The sequence below is a fragment of the Boleophthalmus pectinirostris genome, unplaced genomic scaffold (genome assembly GCF_026225935.1).
Source record: "Boleophthalmus pectinirostris isolate CB_2022bp ecotype Guang Dong unplaced genomic scaffold, ASM2622593v1 HiC_scaffold_13, whole genome shotgun sequence".
Classification (NCBI taxonomy): Eukaryota; Metazoa; Chordata; class Actinopteri; order Gobiiformes; family Gobiidae; genus Boleophthalmus; species Boleophthalmus pectinirostris.
In genome coordinates this window covers 6978745-7002330 of record NW_026571036.1, presented here as the reverse complement: position 1 = coordinate 7002330, position 23586 = coordinate 6978745, and the positions used below count along the sequence as shown (strand labels likewise).

General features: G+C 40.9%; 1 protein-coding gene across 1 annotated transcript in view; it reads right to left on the bottom strand.

The window, feature by feature from the left end:
* The window catches only part of otofa (otoferlin a), a 349247-nt gene that overhangs the window by 254298 nt on the left and 71363 nt on the right, over positions 1–23586 (bottom strand). The window contains 1 exon segment of the mRNA XM_055149496.1: positions 22624–22682. Coding sequence (XP_055005471.1) covers positions 22624–22682 — 59 coding nt within the window.

The window sequence follows — 23586 nt, the reverse complement described above, 5'->3', positions numbered from 1 at the left end:
AGTGTTGAAAATGGAGTTTGGTTTCTTCAATTATACCAAAAATTTCATCCAATCCTGATGCAGGAAAAAAAGTTAAAACAGTTATAACACTTCTCGATGGCCACATGTGTCAAATTCAGGCGAGCGCGCAAACGACGAGAAGAAATGGCTCAAACCCCAGCAGCCGACATACACCCATACTCAAGCGACACAGCTAGCCCCCGGGAGAGCCCCAAATCCACTGAAATCCCACTAGACACTGACACGATACCAGACAGGACAGAGACTCCCTCATAGCGAAATAGGATCCTGTGTCGCTGCTTAATACGAACATTTAAATGACCAAAATGTCGAGTCTCACAGCAGCAGCCATTGAGAGAGGAGCCACAATATTCCAAAGTAAATCAATTACTAAAATCACTTTTAAGAGCAATTTTGTTATAGAGACTTATTTATTATTTTGGTTGTATTTGGTTCCACAATGGTTTATTCAAGTGCATTTTTGTTAACAAGTCTTTGCTGTCAGCCTGACTACATTAGGCTGTTCTTATGTTAACAAGTCTATTTTATTTATTTAGGCCTATTGTTTTTGGTTGTCTTGCAGTTCCTGTGTTAAAAGTTCTTTAGAAAGTAAAGTTTACAGATCCTTGAAAGGGCGTATTTGCATTTTATAATAGTTGAAATTTATCTCAAACTATCAATATTATCGTTTATCGCAGTAATTTCTTGGTCAATTAATCGTCCAGCAAAATCTGTTATCATTACAGGCCTATTCTGATTGTAAAATGTGTTACAGAAATGAAGTGGATTTGGATCCTGACAGCAGAATACTAGACGTTGCTTACTAAATAAATAAACTCTGACCTTCCAACGTTTTCGCAACTCCCAAACCCAGAAGCCTCCAGTAAAATATTCTGCTGGGCTCATCACTTATTAAAAGTTTGCAGCGACGGGCCGTCACCTTCTAGAAACACTGCTGAATCTTCTGCATTCTACCGGAGTTAGCCAAAGTTCACCTCGCTCTCCACGCCTATGCCCAGAGCTGAAACTCGAACTCCCAACCTGGCAACGCTAATGCACGCAGATAATGATGTAAGAATAGTGTTCCGAAGTACACGAGGTGGGCCCTGTATTAGTTTATAAACCTCACTCAGACTCTGATAAGTTCTCAGATAACACAGCGGTGTCAATTAAAGTGCGCCTGCTTCCTGATTATGAAGAAAGGGAGAAGCGGAGTGGAAGAAAACTCAATCCTCAATCTAAAACCAATTACGCTTTACACAAGATTGAAGTAGCGGAGTTGTGTAATGGTAAAATACAAGATCATATGTATCTCAAAAATAGCAGCCACAGACAAAACAGACTTATTTGTACTAAGACTACATATTTATTTACTTTTAAAAATAAATTATTAACTATTTTCATCTTTAAATTAGACTGCAGGAGTATAAAGGTTGAGTTGAATTTCATAAAATATACAGTAGGCAACACCAATATTTTGTTGCTGATTCAGGAAACAGTAAATTATTTATTGGTCTAATTATTAACTATTACAGTGACTCTTTGTCCGCACTTGTAAATAGTTCATATATGTAACCCAGGTATTTTTAAATATCGCGAGACTCCGCGCACGTATCGCGAGACTAAGGCTACGTTGAGACTGCAGGGCTTAATGCTCAATTCCGATTTTTTTGTGCAATCCGATGTTTTTGTGAAGTCGTTCACATTTCCAATTAAATGCGACTTGTCTGTGACTCCAGTGTGAACGTTAAACGGCCCGAAAGTGTCCTGCATGCGCACTGGAGGACACGATGATGTCAACCCCATGCGTCAACCGCAGCGAGCGTGCTCTGAGTTTACAGAAGTTGTCCAAACATGGACGCAGCATTGAGCACCTGGAGATTTAACAGTTCCGGTTTCCGCCTGCTTCAGCGCAGAATAGTGACGTTTGTCGCTTGTTGATGACGTGTAGGTCGGATGGATGAGCTTTGGCCGTTCAGACTGAAGTCGCATGTCAAAAGATCGGATATGTATCGGTTTCAGGACCACATATCCAAGTGTCCTGGGTCGCATTTGAAAAAATCGGATCTGTGCCGTTCAGACTGTCATTAAAAGATCGGATACAGGTCACATAGAAGCCAAAAAAATCGGATTTGGGTCACTTCAGGCTGCAGTCTGAACGCAGCCTAATTGCGCCAAGCTCTTTAAACATGGCCGCACGTGCTACCATTCACTCGTGTGTTGAGTCGGGTGTGACTGAGCTGCTGCAGGTAGGCGATAAAAACTAGTGATGTTGAAATGAAGCCCCATGAAGCACTGAAGCGTTCCATCCATTTGCTCGACTCTTGAGCCGATGCTTCAAGGTGCTTCATTTGCTCCACGGCGCCATCAAGTGTCCAAAAAATATATATAACGGGCAGATTGAAAATAGAACAATCAACATGATCATCAAGGTTCTGATAGAAAGATTTATATTGAATAAATTAATGATTAAATATTTGAATGTTTGTGATTTGAACATAAAGTATGAATATATTAACCTGGAGTCTGTGTTCATGATATAACGGTCGGGTTAAAAGGAAAAGTAGAACAAATTGGAGATCAGGATGTAATGTGACTGTGCTTGTGTTACTACTTTATGTCTGTGCTTATGCCACAATAAGGATGGCAAAATAGGGTCATTTTATTCATTTCTATTTAAAAATATCAATTTCTCCACAGTATTTGGCCTCAGACGGTTTCTTTTTTACAGATAATTTCCCCTGCTTTAAAAAAAAAAAAACTTTCACAGCGCACAGATGAAGCAGGCGTGTAGAGAAAAGCCACTTGCTGCTCCATCACCAAAAAAAATAAAAATAAAAATCTCAAATAAAATGTACCAAACTCGCAATAACCCAAAAGCACAAAATGTTTTGGGGGAATCCGTTGCGTTTCACTGGCCCTAATGTTTCCACACGCGTCAAATCCGCGAACCACTTCCCGAAGCAGTCACGTGGTAGAGCCGGGCAGCGAGGCTTTGGATGTCATCATTTTTGGCTCCTCCCCCAAATGAAGCGAGCCTCGATACGCGCTTCACGGAAAAACCCCCTTCATAACTCGACACAGGCTTCGAAGCCTCGGCACATCTCGTAACATCACTAATAAAAACTCACTGTATATTAAAGTAACTCTTATGCCATCAACTTCCCGAGATGCCTCTTGCCTTCACGACGAAGTGCTGTCGTGATCCTTTGGAGCCGTTCACACCAAGGCGTCAAAGCGTCCAGTTTCAATGTAAAGTCTATGTGGACGCGCGACTAGAGCGTCCTGCGTTTTTGCGGCGCGTTTTCGGCGTCAGCGCGGCGCGAATCTGGCGTCGACGCGTCTTGAGCGTTTTGGCGTCAGCGGTCTAGACGCGCGTCCAAGGCGTCAGCATCAAGAAGTTGAAAATGCTGAACTTTTCGCGTCAGACGCGCCGCGTCAACCAATCAGGGACGAGTATCCAGTGACGCAGCAACGTTATTATCAGGAAGAAAAACCCGAGAACCAGAACGAGAACCACAAGCATGAGCGGAAATTACATATATACACCACAATCACCGAGCAGATCGCGAGGACTACACCAGGACCGGACCAGGACTAAACCAGGACCGGACCAGGACTAAACCAGGACCGGACCAGGACTAAACAAGGACTAGACCGGGACTAAACAAGGACTAGACCGAGACTAAACAAGGACTAGACCCTGAATAGACCGAGATTAAACCACGACTAGACCAGGACTAGACCGTGATTAGACCAGGACTAGACCGGTATTAGACCAGGACTAGACCGGGACTAGACCGGTATTAGACCAGGACTAGACCGGTATTAGACCAGGACTAGACCGGTATTAGACCAGGACTAGACCGGTATTAGACCAGGACTAGGCCGGTATTAGACCAGGACTAGACCGGTATTAGACCAGTTTACTTTGTTTGTTGCTGTGCGGAGCTAATGCTAATGCTAATGCTAATGCTAATGCTAGCGCTCTGAATAATACACTTAATACAGACCTGTGAGCTGGTGCTGGCGCTAGCTTCACTGTTCGTATTCATTTATATGACCGCTTTTAAAGGCGATATGTATATATATCCTGACTAATGCAATTTATTCGGTTTTGTACTATATTGACAACAGATAATGAATGATATAATCCTGTTAAACTGTTAATTTAAGTAATTTAAAATGACATATTACGTGTTGTTGGAAATATGTCACATGGAGTACTCTTGATATTGACTAATACTGGTACATGTACATGGATGGATGGAATAATTATTCTGATTTATTATGACAAAATGTTATGATGTTTGAAAAATGTTTTATAGTGACTTAGTTCTACTTAAATAATTCTATTACTCACTGCTGGTCCTGTTTTGCACAGGCCAGGTTCCGAAACTGGACTTTCCAGAACTGAACTCTCAGACACTGGATTCCGAGCTAAGGCCTAGAACCCGAATCAAACTCAGAGTGCAAGCATCTGCCGGAGCGGTAGGAGGCGTAGCAGCCGCTCAACCCCACACACAAACACACTAGCACACCCACTGGGCTCCTCATAGACTCTGCTAGGAATCACCCACTTTACCCTAACCTTCTCCGGAACATGACCTCCGTGTGGATTATATTAACTTTTGCTGCTGCTCATTAGCACTTGGACTAAGGACTCTAACGCATTCAATCCCTCATAGACTCTGAACTTAATCACACGAATGTGCACATCTGTAAATATTGTAAATACTGTCTGTTGGTACACTGTAAATAATAACACCACAACTAAGCACTGCAATCCTGTGTAAGTGTCTTCATTAAACGCCTCACTTCCCTCCGAGCCGAACCCTGTCTTCTGATTTAGCCTATTACTATTACTAGTACTATTATTATAATTATTATAACTACTACTACTACTATACTTTCTATTGTGGCATTGTATAAGTGCTACATATAGTTTAATGTAAAATGTCTGAAAAATTTGAAAGAAAGCTCATTGTGTTAGATTAGAAGAGAGGGTTTTTTTTTTTTTTTTTTTTTTTTCGACCCACTCCTTTTGGGCCAATTTATTATTTATTTAATTATTTATTTATTTTTATTTATTTATTTTTATATGTATTAATTATTTTTTTAATTTATTCTAATAATAATTATTATTATTATTTATTTTATTTTTTTCTGCTATGATTTCATGAATGTTACATGTTCTATGGTAAAAGAATGTAAATGTCGTACTTGCCCAAAATAAATACATTCATGAATTAAAATAAATTCCCTAAACATGCAGACACAGTTATAAAGTAAAATCCAGATTCAGAATACTTTCAATAGAAATTTTTCAGAACGTCTGGAAGTGCCACGATGTCGGGTTTTCATTCCGCACTCTTCTAATTTATGTAATGTAATTTATGTAATGTCTCTCTCTTTCTTTAATTTTTTTTATTTTAATCTATAATTTTATCATGACTATTTATGTTTTGATTTGTTTTTTATTGTGATTTTAATGTTTTTCTTACTCTGTAAAGCACTTTGAATTACTTTGTGTACGGATTGTGCTGTACAAATAAACTTGCCTTGCCTAGGGTAAATGTCACTTCCGGTTAATGTTTTTCTGTGGCAAAATATCTGTGGAAATGTCTCTCACATACTTTCCAGCAGCTTCATAAATCGGCCCCATCACCAAATCTTCATCCAACAAGGTCGACACAGGATAAATTCTGTCCATGAAGAATCTTTCCACAACTTTCTTGACCGTAATGTTAGTTTTGCTCAGGAGTAGTTCATTAATTACAAAATTCAGCAGCACCTGTCCTGACGAGGACCAGAGGGCGGGACCACATTACACCGGTTTTAAAATCACTGCATTGGCTCCCTGTGAGTTTCAGGGTCGATTTTTAAAGTTCTTTTACTGGTTTTTAAATGTCTTAATGGTCTTGGGCCTTCTTATCTTTCAGAAATGCTCCTCCTCCGACAGTCATTCCCAAAGTCAGGACACACACTCACGGAGAGGAGGCGTCTTTTCAGCACTATGGCCCAAGTTTATGGAACTGTCTGCCAGAGGAGCTCAGGGCTGCAGAGAACGTTCTTGTTTTTAAGAGCAGGCTCAAGACCCACCTTTTTAGCTTAGCTTTTGAATGAAATCTTATACTTTTACTTGGTTTTATTGTACACATTCTATTATATTTATTTATTTTAGGCATATTTTTTAGGATTTCCAGTGCTTCCTCTGTAGGAGCCTCTGCATCGGGAGTGGAGGTCGGCTGTGGCTGCTGGGGTCTGTCATGTGGGCTCCTGGTGGAGGCATGGTGCTTGGGTCTTACCACATTACTTTTGTTTTACTTAATGGGTTGGAGAGGGGCAGCTTTTATTGTTTTGTATTTGTTGTGGGAGTTGCTCTTATGTTTTTGTGTTTTGTTTTTATGTTGATTATTATATTTTGTTAAATGTTACGATCTGTTGTCTCTAATTAAAAAGAAAAAAAACAAAACAAAAGAAAAAACTTCTAATCTGAGGTGATAAAAATGTCGGGGGACCAATGATTGCATCTGCCTGAACGCTCCTGTTTGGTTCAGGGCTCATATCGCTCTGGAAAAAGAGATTCACCAGGCAATAACATAGATGGATCAATATTTTATACTCTCTTGTAAACCACAACATTGTAACGTAGAAAAACACTGTAGAAAAACAACTTAAAGCGGCTCATGGGTGCAGTGAGTTGTGCGTCAAAACCAAAGAACTGATTCTCGTCTTCCCCTTAAAACGTCACAGCATCATTACAACATAATAACACGGTGTAAAGCTCATAAACAGTGTTGGGAAGGTGACTTTTAAAATGTATTCCCCTACAGATTACAGATTACATACACCAAAATGTAGTTTGTAATGTAATCTATTAAATTACCTAAAGTGAGTAATGTAATCTGAATACTTTGGATTACTTGATTTGCTGTAGAGAAGCAAAGACGAGGAAATCTTCACATAAGATGTTTTGTCTGATAAAAGAAAATGAAAATCCCAGACTTTACTGAACCAAATTAAAAATATTATTGATAGAAGAGGAGGAGACATGTCTAGTTTTAGACCTGGTTTTAGACCTGGTTTAGACCTGGTTTTAGACCTGGTTTTAGGATCTAGTTTAGACCTAGTTTAGACGTAGTTTAGACCTGGTTTAGTGTCCAGCAATGAGTGGAATTACGGGGAAAAAAAAAATTATATATATATATATATATATATATATATATACATATATATATATATATATGTATATGTATGTATGTATATATGTGTGTGTATATATATATATATATATATATACACATATATATATATGTATGTATGTATGTGTGTGTGTATATATATACTATATATATATACATACACACACACACACACACATACATACATACATATATATATATATATATATATATATATATGTATGTATATATATATATATATATATGTATAGTATAGCCCAAAATGTAAAAACAGGAAAATACCGCCGTGTAATCCATTTATTTCAACAAAGTAACTGTAATCCAATTACCACTCACTGAAACAGTAACTGTAACTGAATACAGTTACTCATAATTTGTACTCTGATTACGTAACTCCGGTACATGTAATCTGTTACTCCCCAACACTGCTCATAAAAGACAATTCTGGAGTATATGTTCACTTTTACAGAGCTCAATACTTCATCAAGTGTCTAATCTGCAAATTGATTGAGAGTACAATTCATACTAGACACAGCATAAAATAAAAAAGCTGTGAACCGCTCGACTCTCCGTGCACTGGTCTTCTGAGGACAATGAGCTAACGGCGCCCGCTCACGGTTTTATAAAAGTCACGGGGCTCGCTAACATTACATAACCCGCGCTCATTAGAACAAGTGGGACTCTCCGCGTGAAACTGCAGCGCCAAACGCCCGTAGAAAATCACCTCATTATCTGCGCGTAATAACAGCCACTTTTTCAACAGCCTCCGTCTCGTGTTTGCAAACCCTCACAGTATCCACTCCCATCTCGTCCGGTGTTTTAAAAAAATTTCAAAAAAATCGCTCGCGGCCGAACTGTAACCACACATGCCGGCCCCGAGTCTGCAGTGCTCCAGTTCTGTCCGACCGTACACCGAAGGGGAAAGCCCGACGCTAAAAGCCAACGCTCCCAATATGGCATGAATAATAGATAGAGACTTCCCCCATCTCGTCTATCTGCATACGAGTTCAAAGGCGCCGCTGCTGCTAGCCCATGCATAAAGCAACACGCAGCTCTGAGGCGAAAACTCTCTCTCAAACTTCGCGAGGCGTGCAAAATGTCCGGCGGTGGATGTGGAGAAGGATTGACCCGGTATTCTGAGAAGGCACCGGCCGGCCACCCCCGCGTCCGGAGCAAACCGCCAATCGAACGCGCAAACAGGCCCGAGGGAAGCCTGGGTGGGTTTATTGATGTTGAGTCAAGTTAACGACGAGACCGGGGCTAGTCCAGCGCACAGGGTCGGCTTGTCATGAGGAATTATGTGCTCAATGTAGCCGACTGAGGATTGGATGTTCAAGATAATGTTTTCTGTGAATTATGCGTTCCAATAATTGTCCAGCTCGAGTACGGTCAAGTGCGAGGGAGGGAAAGAGAAGCAGAAGTCTTGCAAAATCTACTAATGATTTTAAATAGCACAATGAAATTAAGTACTGTGTTTTTCAGACTATGAGGCGCAATATGAATAATGTAGAATTCTCTCGTCTATTTTCATACATAAAATGCACTGGATTATAAGGTACTGAGCGAAACAAACGAACGACACTTGACTAGGGTTGTCCCGATCTGATCACGTGATCCGACAGTGAGTCCTGTTTCAATTCTGGTTTAGTCCTAGTTCAGTCCTGGATTAGTCCTCCTCTTCAGTCCTGGAATCAGTCCTAGGTTAGTCCTGGGTTAGTCCTGGTTTAGTCTTAGTTCAGTCCATGGTGTAAGCAGCACAAAATTTGATATAATCTCGGGTTAACGGGCGGGTGCGGTGTTGTACTGCGCGGGTACGGTGTTATTCACCTATTGCGGGTTATTTTATAGGGGTGTCAAATTATCGCGTTAATTGCGATTAATTAATTACAGTCATATTTAGCGCGTTATGTTTTTTAATCGCATTAATCTAATTTTTAATCTCTAATTTTACTGTTTCTGTATGCGAGTTGCTTTATTATAAAACCTGTTTTTATGTGTTGTTGGGACAACACACACACACACACACACACAAAAAAAATAAAATAAATGTATTTAGGTAATTCCACTCATTGCCGGAAACCCACACAAAACGGGCGCAGTAAGAGCGATGTAAACATTATGTTAACGCTGGCGGCGTCAGTCGCACAATGGACGAGGTCGAAGAGCCAGTAGAACAGAGGCAGCAGTGCACAGGTAAAAACACATTCGTGTCTTGGAAATTATTCTCCCGACGTGAAATATAAAAGAAAATAATAAATATAAAATCGCCTACAACTTAAATGTCACTGGTGAAAACAACCTGCATAGACTCATGATGTCTGCACTACTGTCCTATAGTGACCTGCCACATGAGGGGACACGCACACAAACACACACAAACACACACCTTCATCATCGTCATCAACCTGAGAACGCGCGGACCACGTTTCCTTCCGTAGACACTGCGCGGACATCACTGTCCTCCCGTGAGCCGCGTGTGGATCGTGTTTTCTCGCGTACGCGGCGTGCACATGGACATGCACATGGCCTCTCAGTTGTCCCGACTGGGATGGAAAACGGAGAATTTCTTGTACAAGTCATTGTTAAATGCGCATTTGCATGTAGCAGACTGACCGACTGTTTGTGTCTCGCTCCTTCTGAGTCACAGAGAACTAAGAGAGACATTCAGTTTAATGCCCCCAATGAACGGTAATGAAAACCTGGACATTTCCACCACTTTAAAAAAAAAAAACGCGGATGCCCAGGACAGGACGCAAAATACGGACATGTCCGGGGAAAAACGGACGTTTGGTCAAACTAAATTATGTCCAAACGTTTGACAGGTGGTGTATGTTTCTGTGACGTCTCCACACACTAGGGATGGGCATGATTAATCAATAATTGATCATTAAGAATTTCATCGATTACGTTAATTTTAATCGACAAACCAAATGTAGGTTGCTGTGCGTACCGTGACCAAACAGGGGTCCGTACATGTGTCTCTGCACTCAGAAGGAGCGAGCAAACACAAACAGTCGGTCAGTCTGCAGTGTACCGAAGCACAAATGTGTATTTAACGATGGTTTGTACAAGAAATTCCACGCTTTCCGTTGCGTTAGGGACAAGTGTGAGGCCATGTGCCCAGTGTATAAAGCAGCACATATGTTTCGGTGTCCAGTGGGAAAAAGTTTTGCCAGGTGAGAGTCGCGCAATGTCGATGACGAGTCCCCACCTCCCTCCCCCCGTACGGTGTCCTGGTTTTGACAAACGCAAATATGTTCACACTAACCTGTATTCACCTGAGTCATGTCTTTTAATCCGACAGAAGTTGACTGCATCAGCGACACAAGAGCTGTAGTTTTATCTTCGCTGAGTTTATGCAAATTAGCGATGCGGTTTTAAGTTTCGTTTCTGTGAAAGTTGCGCAAAACTGAATTAAACACATTATAATGTCAAACGGGCTGGTGTGGCTCTAGAGTCGTTACGGTTTATATGTTGTAAAGTTGAATTTATTTATGCAGATTAGTAGTGCAGATAGTAATAATAATGATGATCATTTTAATATAAAAAAACGTTAATGATTAATCGATAATCGATCGTTAATTCTTCCGACGATCGATTAAGAAAATTTCATCGAATTCCCATCCCTACCACACACTGTCGCTCTTGTTCTGAGTGTGTTGAGTTGGACGCATATTCATATTTGGGGATTACATATTGTTTAAAGAGGGTATTTTACTTCTGTAGGGTGTTAGTTTCTAACACATAGCATATCTACATGACCGTATAACCTTTTATTGTTCTGAAAATGCTACAGACCCTTTGAAATCCTGTCATCAGAATGCATGTGAGACAATACATTCAGTTAATTTGTGTCTCTGATAAGAAGGATGAGTATTTCAGCTTCACAAAAAGTATAATTTATTATGAAATGTGTAATATATCTGTATTTATGTGTAATAGATCTGTAGTTAGGAGTTGCGTCGTCTGAGGAAAAGGGGCGTGTTGGTGTGTATCGCTAGGCAACGTCCTCAGACCTCCGATGTTTAAACGAACGCACCGTAAGTCTTTCTCAAATTACATTGCATTACATTACAATTACAAGCGAGCAAGCATCAGCCCAAAGTTTTTCAGTTAGTCGCTCTCCCCTTGTCTGTTGAAAACCAAACACCTAACACAGAATACTGAAAATGTGTTGTTCAAATCCATTTAGTATTTTTTCTTTAGTTTCTGGCTCAAGAAACTCGTCACATGACATCATCACATTCTAGAATCTGAGATGTTCTTAGATGTTCCGTCTCCGTGGCAACCTGCTGCTTTCTGCTTTAACTCACAGTAGTTCTTTGATCTTCAAAGGAACCCAGTCCTGTAAGGCTGAGAGAGAGAAGTGACGTCTATATTAGAATACAGCACAGTAGGCTAACATTTACAGACAAGCAGCAGACAAAATGTCGTTCTTAGACAAAATGTCGATTATAAACTTATCACCAACAAACTCCTTGAACAAGTTATATGATAAACGTGTGGCATCGCTGGATAAACTGTGGGATTTACACTGGGATTATCCTCTCGATACAGTGGAGTACGATCCCTTTGAGACAGCAACACTTTTTAGAGAGCAGCCCTCCATTATAAAACCCACTTACGATTTTAAAAGTGAGGGCAAATCAACAAATCAGCCAAATCGAGCTCCGAGCCCAGTCGAGCCAGCCGAGCCAGTCTCCTCAAAAAGGAAGTATCTACCCATCCATGATGAATTCTGTGATACACCAATTCCAGAGCTGGTGGACACATATGCCCGGAGCAGACCCTGTGCCCACACTGGCTATGGCCTTGACCGTCCCAAGTACCAGAGTACAGAGACGCTGGCTTGCAGCTTTAGGGCCACTTCCCCCTCAAAAGATTTCATAGTGGACAAGAACAAAACTAAAATGGAACAGTCTTCAGTAAAATTCCCAGAAGCAGACACAACCTTCGGAATCCCAAAGACTACCCTCTCCAGTCCAGAGATGGAGTATGAATCCGACAGTGACTCCATCTGTGATTTGACCGAAACTGAGCCGTCCCCAGTGAAATTACCAGAAGTTGACACCTCCTTCAGAATTCCAACGACTAACCTCAACAGACTAGAGGTAGTGTATGAATCGAATGGTGAATACCGTTGTGATTTGACAAGTTCAAAGAGGGCTTCAACTAAAAGACATTCTCCACTGAAAACACCACAGACCAATCAAACCAGTTCCACCCAGGCCCAAACCCCAACATGGACATGGACCGCACAGACCATAAGCCCAGTGAGCTCCCCAGAGGAAGACACGACACTAACGAGGATTAGAGAAACTAAAACCTTACCAGGGAAGGTCTGGAGAAAGCCAAAACCAATCTTAAACTTCAGTAACTCAAGGTGTAAGACGAATAATCAACCTGACTCTGCCCAAGACCACCCCAAACACCAGAATCCAGAAAGGTACATGAGTCCAGACAAAGAGCTGAGTGCCAGTGCTAATTACACTCCCCCCTTCAGTCCAAGAGACAAGGCTGATAAGGGGGATTATTTAGACCTGAAAGCACCAGAGAAAGAACAAACAATGAGTCCAAGAGAAAAGGCTGATAAGGGGAATTATTTAGACCTGAAAGCACCAGAGACAGAACAAACAATGATCCAGGTCAAGACCAAGACATGGTCCCCACAGACTGTGGCCCAAGAAACACCGTCTTTCCCAGAGAAGGACGAGGTCGACGTCAGCTGGGACCCAGTTCTTAGTAGTAGCCCTGAAGACCCTGCCAAGTACCAGAGTACAAAGACGCAGACTGTGGTTGAAGAAACACTGAAGTCTGTGGTCGAGGAAACACTCAAGTCCCCAGAGACTATTAAGATCGAAGTCAGCTGGAACGTAGTTCATGGTAGAAGCCCATTCTGGGACACTTCCCCTTCAGAGGATATGGGACTGGATGATTCACTCATTGACTTGTTAACTAGGTGCCGTCAAAACACAGCACAAACGCACAGAAAATCTGGTAATTTGACTGTAGCGTCATCAGTGACAGAGACAAACGCCTCCTTGGGAGCACAAAAGACCACACTTCCCAAGCAAACGACACCATTCAGTGCCAGGAACTGGGACTCAGTGCTTAAGTCCAATCCTCAAAGTGGCTCTGATCAACAACTCCCAAAAGACCAGAGTCCAAAGAGGTACCAAAGTCCAGAGAGAGAGCAAAATCCCAGTCCTAAGTGCACGCTCCCCTCCAGTCGAAAAGGCGTGGCTAATAAGGGACATTATTTAAGCCAGAAAGCACCAATGACAGACAAAACAAAAACCAAAAAATCCAGAAAAAAGGTCAAGACTCAAAAGTCCCAAATGAGTGAAGGCACTATAGCCAAGAAGCTTGAAAAGCCACAGAAAGTATTACTTGTCAAATCGGCTTATGGTTCTGATGAGCTTCTCAGTTCAGAGTCGGAGTCCTCAGTCGCTATCACCAACTGGGACCACTTACACAGTACCAGCCCTGAAACCTGCACTGGCCAAGATTCCCCCAAAGACCAGAGTCCAGAAAACTACCAAAACTCAGACAGAGGCAAAAGGGGCATTGCTAATAAGGGACATCATTTAGGTCTGAAATCAGAGACAGACAAAACAAAAAACAAAAAATACAGGAAAAAAGTCAAGACTCAAACGTCCCAAAGGAGTCAAGACACTACAGCCAAGAAGCTTGAAAAGCCACAGAAAGTATTACTTGTCAAATCGCCTTACGGTTCTGATGAGCTTCTCAGTTCAGAGTCGGAGTCCTCAGTCGCTATCACCAACTGGGACCATTTACTCAGTACCAGCCCTGAAACTTGCACTGGCCAAGATCCCATCAAAGACCAGAGTCCAGAAAACTACCAAAACTCAGACAGAGGCAAAAGGGGCATTGCTAATAAGGGACATCATTTAGGTCTGAAATCAGAGACAGACAAAACAAAAAACAAAAAATACAGGAAAAAAGTCAAGACTCAAACGTCCCAAAGGAGTCAAGACACTACAGCCAAGAAGCTTGAAAAGCCACAGAAAGTATTACTTGTCAAATCGGCTTATGGTTCTGATGAGCTTCTCAGTTCAGAGTCGGAGTCCTCAGTCGCTATCACCAACTGGGACCATTTACTCAGTACCAGCCCTGAAACTTGCACTGGCCAAGATCCCATCAAAGACCAGAGTCCAGAAAACTACCAAAACTCAGACAGAGGCAAAAGGGGCATTGCTAATAAGGGACATCATTTAGGTCTGAAATCAGAGACAGACAAAACAAAAAACAAAAAATACAGGAAAAAAGTCAAGACTCAAACGTCCCAAAGGAGTCAAGACACTACAGCCAAGAAGCTTGAAAAGCCACAGAAAGTATTACTTGTCAAATCGCCTTACGGTTCTGATGAGCTTCTCAGTTCAGAGTCGGAGTCCTCAGTCGCTATCACCAACTGGGACCACTTACTCAGTACCAGCCCTGAAACTTGCACTGGCCAAGATCCCATCAAAGACCAGAGTCCAGAAAACTACCAAAACTCAGACAGAGGCAAAAGGGGCATTGCTAATAAGGGACATCATTTAGGTCTGAAATCAGAGACAGACAAAACAAAAAAACAAAAAATACAGGAAAAAAGTCAAGACTCAAACGTCCCAAAGGAGTCAAGACACTACAGCCAAGAAGCTTGAAAAGCCACAGAAAGTATTACTTGTCAAATCGCCTTACGGTTCTGATGAGCTTCTCAGTTCAGAGTCGGAGTCCTCAGTCGCTATCACCAACTGGGACCATTTACTCAGTACCAGCCCTGAAACTTGCACTGGCCAAGATCCCATCAAAGACCAGAGTCCAGAAAACTACCAAAACTCAGACAGAGGCAAAAGGGGCATTGCTAATAAGGGACATCATTTAGGTCTGAAATCAGAGACAGACAAAACAAAAAACAAAAAATACAGGAAAAAAGTCAAGACTCAAACGTCCCAAAGGAGTCAAGACACTACAGCCAAGAAGCTTGAAAAGCCACAGAAAGTATTACTTGTCAAATCGGCTTATGGTTCTGATGAGCTTCTCAGTTCAGAGTCGGAGTCCTCAGTCGCTATCACCAACTGGGACCACTTACTCAGTACCAGCCCTGAAACCTGCACTGGCCAAGATCCCCTCAAAGACCAGAGTCCCTGTACTCCCACACTACTGGACCTAGAATCTGAAATGCATTTAGAAAGCTGCTCTGAGAAGCCAGGTTCAGAGAAATCACTGTCAGTTCAAGACAGGACCTCTCTACAAACACCACAGCAGGGACTGAAGAGAGCTCAGAGATCAGCAGCAGACACAGCCCGTCTGTCAAAGATGACCTCACAGCATGAGGAGGAGTCTTTGCACACAGGACCAGAGCAGGGACAGGGGGAAGCAGCAGACATCTTCCCCTCACAGCACATTCAGTGGGACACCGCGCAGTGGAATAAGCTGCTGTGTAAGGTGTCCGCTTTGGTCCTACGTTCAAATGACTCCAAATCTGAGGTGAGGGAATTTGGTAGCGAGCTGATGGAGCTGATTCAGTCTGAGTCATCAGAGTGGGACATTCAGGTGAAGCCGAGCAAAAGCAACTTCAAGGCTATTGCTCACGCTGTGTACAAAGACCTGTGCCATGATACAGAGAAGAGCTGGGTGTTGCTGTGTGCCAAGACAGACCACACCTACAAGTTGGTTATAATGGACTGCATCCGTCAACACGTAGAGAAGCCTCTGGAGAAGCGCACGCTGGGCTCTGTGTGGAAGGGTTGTGGGATTGTTTTTAATCTGTGTAAACCAAAGATTGATTGATTGAAGGCCCTCTACTGTTGCTGCTAAGACAGAGTCCAGAGTGAAATTAGACACAGGCAAGTAACTGGAGGCAAAAGCTTAATTTTGTCCTGATGATGGCGCATCGCATCATGTTTCTTAAGTTGTTGTGTACATTTGTTGTTTTTGTAGATTTATGGAGAATTGCCACTTTGGTCCTCATTTGATTAAGGTTCCCTCAAAGGACTTGGGTTTTGAGCTGAGTTTAATCCATCTGAAGCAGCTCTTCATCATCAAATGAAGTTTGGTGTAGAAGGTTCAAAGTCTGGGTTTGATTCAATTCTGAGTCTGGGTCTGAGGAACCACAACTGGCAAGAAATTCAATAAAAAACAAAATAAAATAAACTAAACACAGTTGTTTATTTGGATGTTTCATGATTATTTTGTGATTGTAAATGTTAAAATGCAGTGGTGGGCCTCTCTGCTGGCCTAAAAAAATATCTGCATCACAGACTGATGTTAATTATATTATTATTATTACATAATTCCAAATGGTCCGTCTGACCAAAAAATTTGACAGTACATCTTTAAATCATAGTAGTATTAAGAATCCTCTGTATTATCAAAATAGAATTTCTAATTTTTGCATCATGACACTAAATGCCACAGATCTTTGTGTACGTCTGTATCTTCAAGATAACGATTATAATTACCAAAGTATGACTACAGTTACTTTTTTGTTTCAATCAGATGTCTGAGTAAAATTTAATGTGTGTTTACATCCCCAAAGCTCAAAATGCTCTGTTCCACCTTGTGATGTCATGAAGCAAAAGTTTTCAAGTTACTTTTTGTTCGATAGAGATTGGCAATTCCAGGGCTGAAATTATCCAAATGATTCTAGTGAAGGTGTATGGAGTTTAAAAACACAGTGGTGCACAAACTGGAACTGAGTGTTTTCTGTTTGAGAGAAGAACTCAGCCTAAATATGCAGGATTTGTGTTAAACATGTGTGAATGAAACAAAACACAACTCCAAGAATGTTTGTGATGAGAAAACATTACAACATAGATCAGACCATTGCGTTACACGGGCTCTTTAATGTCAATTATGAGCCAAACATTTCCTGACTGTACATGTTACTAAAAGTGCATTTGGCCTTTTGCCTGATTAGTGCACCAAAACAACAGCTCGCGGTATCTACAAAGGAAGCAGCTCTCAGCGAGGGACCCGGCGGCGCTTTGTGCTGCTTTTAACAGAGTCTGAACCGGCTGCACAGTGGCTTCAAAGCAGAGACACAGACACACTGTTCTTCTCTGAGGCCTGCTTCTATTTTACTCTTCTTTTATGTGCGTTATTTATTTATTTGTGTATATTCCTCGAGCGTTGTCTTCTATACAGTTACACCAGTGCTTTTGTGTGTGTCTCAGTTGACATTTTATGTTTCAGTGAGAGACACAGCAACCACAATACTTGACAAACTAATCTAACTTGCAGTACTGGGCCTTACACTTCCAGTCAAAAGTCTGGACACGCCCTCTCATTCAGTATTTTGTTTTTTGTTTTCATTTATGTTTACTACTTTTTACATTTTATATATACATACAGAAGACAGCAAATATATGTTGTGAAATGTACAGAGTTATGTAGCAAAGAGGGTTTTATGTTTCATATTCAAATCCTCACAATGTCCACTTGTTTTGTTTTGTTTGTTTGTTTTTTTTGCTGCAAACCCTTGGCCTTCTCTCAATGAGTGCGTACACATGCGCATCAATAACCCGGTTATGATCGGGTTTTTTGAGTATCCCGGTTTCTTGATGGTGCATGTATACGCAGTAACCCAGTTTCAGTAACCCGGTTATTAGAAACGACTTTCGATAGTAACCGGGATACTTGTGGCATGTAAACGCAGTACCCCGGTTACTGCAACATAAAGTTGAGTGCGCATGCGTCCAAAAGACAAAACACTTTCCAGTCTTTTCACCACAACAGTAGCGACATAAATAAATTGACCAACATAAATAAAGTGACCAAACGAGTGAAACTGTCAAATTAAGATCTGCGCTAAACCTGCACACGTACGACCTGCACTCGTGTGATCGCTGAAAAGCTAAAACATGAACTATCTCCTATACTGTAAACACACAGAACAGACTCACCATCATCAGCACCTCTTCTGTCACAAAAAGAACACACATAATCCACTGAGTCGTGTCATTTAGTCCAAAAGAAGCTGAACCACATCAGGAGCAGCTGTTTTTATCAGCGCTAACAGTTTATGCTAATTACCGATGCGGTCTTAAGTTTCGTTTCTGTAAAACGTAAACAAATGTGATCAGAGCTGAATTATCTGATCAAACGGGCTGATGTGGCTCTACAGTGGTTCTGGTTTGTATGTTGTAAAGTTGAGTTTATTTCTGCAGAAGATTTTAATGAAGAATCTGTTGGGTTTGATGTGTGCAGTGGATTGTGGGAGATCTCGTAGCTCCTTAGCTTCTTATGCTAAAGGAGCTCACGGTTTGTATTTTTCCTGGTTTAATGAAATTGATTTAAGTAAATTTTTGCGCTTGTGCATTTGTAAGATTATGTCAAGAAACCGGGATACTCCATTTGATCATGTATACGCAGATATGTCAGTATTCGGGTTACTGAAATGGGATACTCATAACCGGGATATGGCTAATAACCGGGATACTGATGTGCATGTAAACACACTCAATGAGCTTCTTGATGAAATCCCTGAAATGGTTTTCAGTTCACAGCTGTGCCGTGTCAGGGTCAAGAAATGAAAATCGGCAATCAAAGCAAAGAGTAAAGGCTAGTATTTACTTTTTTTTTTTTTTTTTTTTAATCCAAAACCAGTTTGAAGTTATTTTGAGTTTATTTTTCGTTAACTACATTCCACATGAGTCATTCAGAGTTTTGATACCTTCAGTGATCAAAAACTATGATCATTTATATCCAGTGTTGGGGAGTAACAGATTACATGTAATCAGAGTACAAATTATGAGTAACTGTATTCAGTTACAGTTACTGTTTCAGTGAGTGGTAATTGGATTACAGTTACTTTGTTGAAATAAATGCATAACAAGGCGGTATTTTCCTGTTTTCACATTTTGGGCTATTCTCTTTTTTTTTTCGGTAATTCCACTCATTGCCGGACACTACACCAGGTCTAAAACCAGGTCCAAACCAGGACTAAACCAGGACTAAACCAGGACTAAACCAGGTCTAAACCAGGACTAAAACAGGACTAAAACAGGACTAAACCAGGACTAAACCAGGTCTAAACCAGGACTAAACCAGGACTAAACCAGGACTAAACCAGGTCTAAACCAGGACTAAACCAGGATTAAACCAGGATTAAACCAGGACTAAACCAGGTCTAAACCAAGACTAAAACCAGGTCTAAAACCAGGTCTAAACCAGGACAAAAACAGGATTAAACCAGGTCTAAACCTGGTCTAAACTAGGACTAAACCAGGACTAAAGCAGGACTAAACCAGGTCTAAACCAGGTCTAAACCAGGACTAAACCAGGACTAAAGCAGAACTAAACCAGGAATAAACCAGGATTAAACCTGGACTAAACCAGGACTAAACCAGGACTAAACCAGGACTAAACCAGGTCTAAACCAGGACTAAACCAGGATTAAACCAGGACTAAACCAGGTCTAAACCAAGACTAAAACCAGGTCTAAAACCAGGTCTAAACCAGGACAAAAACAGGATTAAACCAGGTCTAAACCTGGTCTAAACTAGGACTAAACCAGAACTAAAGCAGGACTAAACCAGGTCTAAAACCAGGTCCAAACCAGGACTAAACCAGGACTAAACCAGGACTAAACCAGGTCTAAACCAGGACTAAAACAGGACTAAAACAGGACTAAACCAGGACTAAAAACCAGGTAAAACCAGGACTAAACCAGGACTAAACCAGGTCTAAACCAGGACTAAACCAGGATTAAACCAGGATTAAACCAGGACTAAACCAGGTCTAAACCAAGACTAAAACCAGGTCTAAAACCAGGTCTAAACCAGGACAAAAACAGGATTAAACCAGGTCTAAACCTGGTCTAAACTAGGACTAAACCAGGACTAAAGCAGGACTAAACCAGGTCTAAACCAGGTCTAAACCAGGACTAAACCAGGACTAAAGCAGAACTAAACCAGGACTAAACCATGAATAAACCAGGATTAAACCAGGTCTAAATCAGGTCTAAACCAGGACTAAACCAGGACTAAAGCAGGACTAAACCAGGTCTAAACCAGGATTAAACCTGGACTAAACCAGGACTAAACCAGGACTAGAACCAGGACTAAACCAGGTCTAAACCAGGTCTAAACCAGGTCTAAAACAGGATTTAACAGGACTAAACCAGGTCTAAACCAGGTCTAAACCAGAACTAAATCAGGCCTAAAACAGGACTAAAACATGATTTAACAGGACTAAACCAGGACTAAACCAGGACTAAAACAGGACTAAAACATGATTTAACAGGACTAAACCAGGACTAAACCAGGTCTAAACCAGGACTAAACCAGGATAAACCAGGACTAAACAGGACTAAAACAGATTAAACAGGACTAAACCAGGACTAAACCAGGATAAACCAGGACTAAAAGGACTAAACAGGACTAAACCAGGACTAACAGGACTAAACCAGGACTAAACCAGGTTAAACAGGACTAAAGGCTAATAAACAGGACTAAAAAACAGGTCTAAACCAGGACTAAAACTTAAACAGTTTAAACAGGACTAAACCAGGTCTAAACCAGGACCAGGCCTAAACCAGGACTAAAACAGGAATAAACATGATTTAACAGGACTAAATCATGCCGCGTGGACTGTGTCTCCTCTTCTCTCAACAATATTTTTAATACGGTTTAGTAAAGTCTGGACTTTTTATTGTCTTTTATCAGACAAAACATCTTATGTTACTATTTCCTCGTCTTTGCTTCTCTACAGCAAATCAAGTAATCCAAAGTATTCAGATTATGTTACTCACTTTAAGTAATTTAATGGATTACGTTACAAACTACATTTTGGTGTGTGTAATCTGTAATCTGTACATTTTAAAAGTCACCTTCCCAACACTGGATATATACGATATGTCAGAATTCATATTGAGGTTTAAAATATCGAGATATCGCCCGCCCCTAGCACGGACCATAAAGTGTATAAAGTGTGTGGTGAGGGTTTTACAGCCTTAAAACATATATAATAATGGTAAAATATACAGTTGACTACTTCATGGATTTCACCTATCGCGGGTTATTTTTAGAACATAACCTCCGCCATAAACGAGGGACCACTGTAATATATGGCCAATCCCTAATTAGAATATCACTAAAAAGACTATTTTGTCCAGTTGATTATTTATTCCACCGGCTGCCTACGCTCCAAGTGTCCAGAAATAATTGAAGTGGAGAAGGCCATTAGCACTCACACTTGGCTGGACACAGGTCACTGGAGAGGCGGCCATTTTGGCTCTGTTTCCTGACTACTGCGGTAATTGGATGATAAGAAGTGAGACTGGGATGGATCAGTGGTCCAGCAGGTGTAGTCTCTTCTATAAAGACGCTGGCTGCTATAGGTGCTTCGAGATAAGTGGTGAGTTTAGTTTAGTGTTTTCTTTATTTGGCAGGGACCATGAATTATGATTAAAATTATGATTAATTAATTTTACAAAAGAAAAAAGCTACTGCTGGGCCTGGTCAAAGCAGAAGTAAACTAGAAAAGCACTCAGAGAGCGCAGACCTCCGCCAAGGACCACCCCCATTGTTTATATAAATTGCAATAAAATCAGTCTTCTGGATCAGATCCGGATCAGCCTTTGGAATATGAAAGAGGATCCCATTGTCCATCCCTGAGTCTAATTTCATGGGGTTTGGTCAATAATTAACCGAGATATTGAGAAACAAAATTTTTGGCCCCATTTACCACAATGTTAACTAAAATTTCAAAGTGATCCAGAATCCAGGATTTCTTCCAGGATCACCCCCAAAATGAAATCAGTTCTTCCTTTTCACATTTCCAACAAATCCTGAAAATTTCATCAAAATCAGTCCATAACTTTTTGAGTTATGTTGCTAACAGACAAACAAACAAACAAACAAACGCCGGCAAAAACATAACCTCCTTGGCGGAGGTAACAACAAGGCCAAAAATTCAAGTTAATGCATCTGATATAAAAATGTATTCAACAGATACATATGTACTCTAGTTTATGAAACTATTGACCTTTTTTCTGTATCATTTTTGGTTCTAAAGTTCCATATGTTTTAAACAGACCATGTATGAAACATGGAACAAAAATATTTCCCAAATTTCAAAGACCTGCAAATCATGTAAATAAATGGATGTATTTCATCATATCTTGTGTTATTCCATCTTTAAACTGTTGATGAAGGTACATGATTAAAAAAAAAAACTGTATTTAAAATGATAAAAATGTAATATTTTCGGAACATCACTTACTTTGCAACACTGTTTACTAAAGATCTCCAAAATTTCCCCTTCCTCCCTCTTTCATCTCCACACTTCAGTGAGCTGGTTAATATCTGGTTAGTACCTCAGCGTGGAACAGTGTCATTTCTAATAAACTTTGCGCGATAAAAGCAGCTCTTCATTATCTTGTCAAATAGGCCATGTTTGTCACACCCACCTCATTAAACGGGGCCACATCCTCGCAGCTCTCCACCACACGGCTGGTGAACGACAGGCCTGGAAAACACAGAAGAAAAAACAGAATTATTAACACATTAAAGGAGACAGGGCGGCTCTATTATAGTCAAAATACTAGTCGCAATTATTTGGATCGTAATTAAAATCACAATTATTTTTCTTTGCAGTTGGTGTCGTCAGTATTAGAGCCCGACCGATATGGATTTTGTTGTGGCCGATATGAAACCGATATAATGGGAGTTGAAGCTGCCGATAGCCGATATAATCACCGATATATTTAGTGATGTAAAAATTCACTGTAAATCTTGAATTGTTTTAAAAAAAAACTTAGGTTTGGCTCTAGTTGATTTTAAATTGGGTTTATTTAAGCAACATTTATTGTTATTCTGACTCTTTACGTCATATTTACAGACAGTACGTCGGCCTAATGGCATTTTTTGCATCACATTCTAGACACTAGTGATGGGTATTCCAGTTCTTTTTAGAGAACCGGCTCTTTTTCTCGGTTCACTAAAAGCAGCTGGCTCTTTTGGGTCCTAAGCGGCTCTTCAGATTGTTTTGTTGCAACCAGGACTAAAACAGAACTGAACCAGGACAGAAAAAATACTAAACCAGGACTAAAACGGATCTAAACCATGTGTAAAATAGGACTAAACCAGAACTGAACCAGGACTGAGTGTCGGAACTCGGTCTCTATCTCTCTCCCTCTCTCGAGCACAAGATTAGTCCTGGTTTATTTATTTTATGCTGAACTACAGGCAAATATGCACGTTTTTTTCTATCCTATGCACACGCATAGGAAAGTTTCGCTTCAGCCGCTGCCGCTGTCAAACTACAACGAGTCTGCAGCGGCGTGAAGAGAAAAAAAAGTGAGAGAAAGAGAAAACACGGCTCCCAATCCCAATAAGGATCAGGCTCCCGTCGTTCGCGTCAAAGAGCCGGC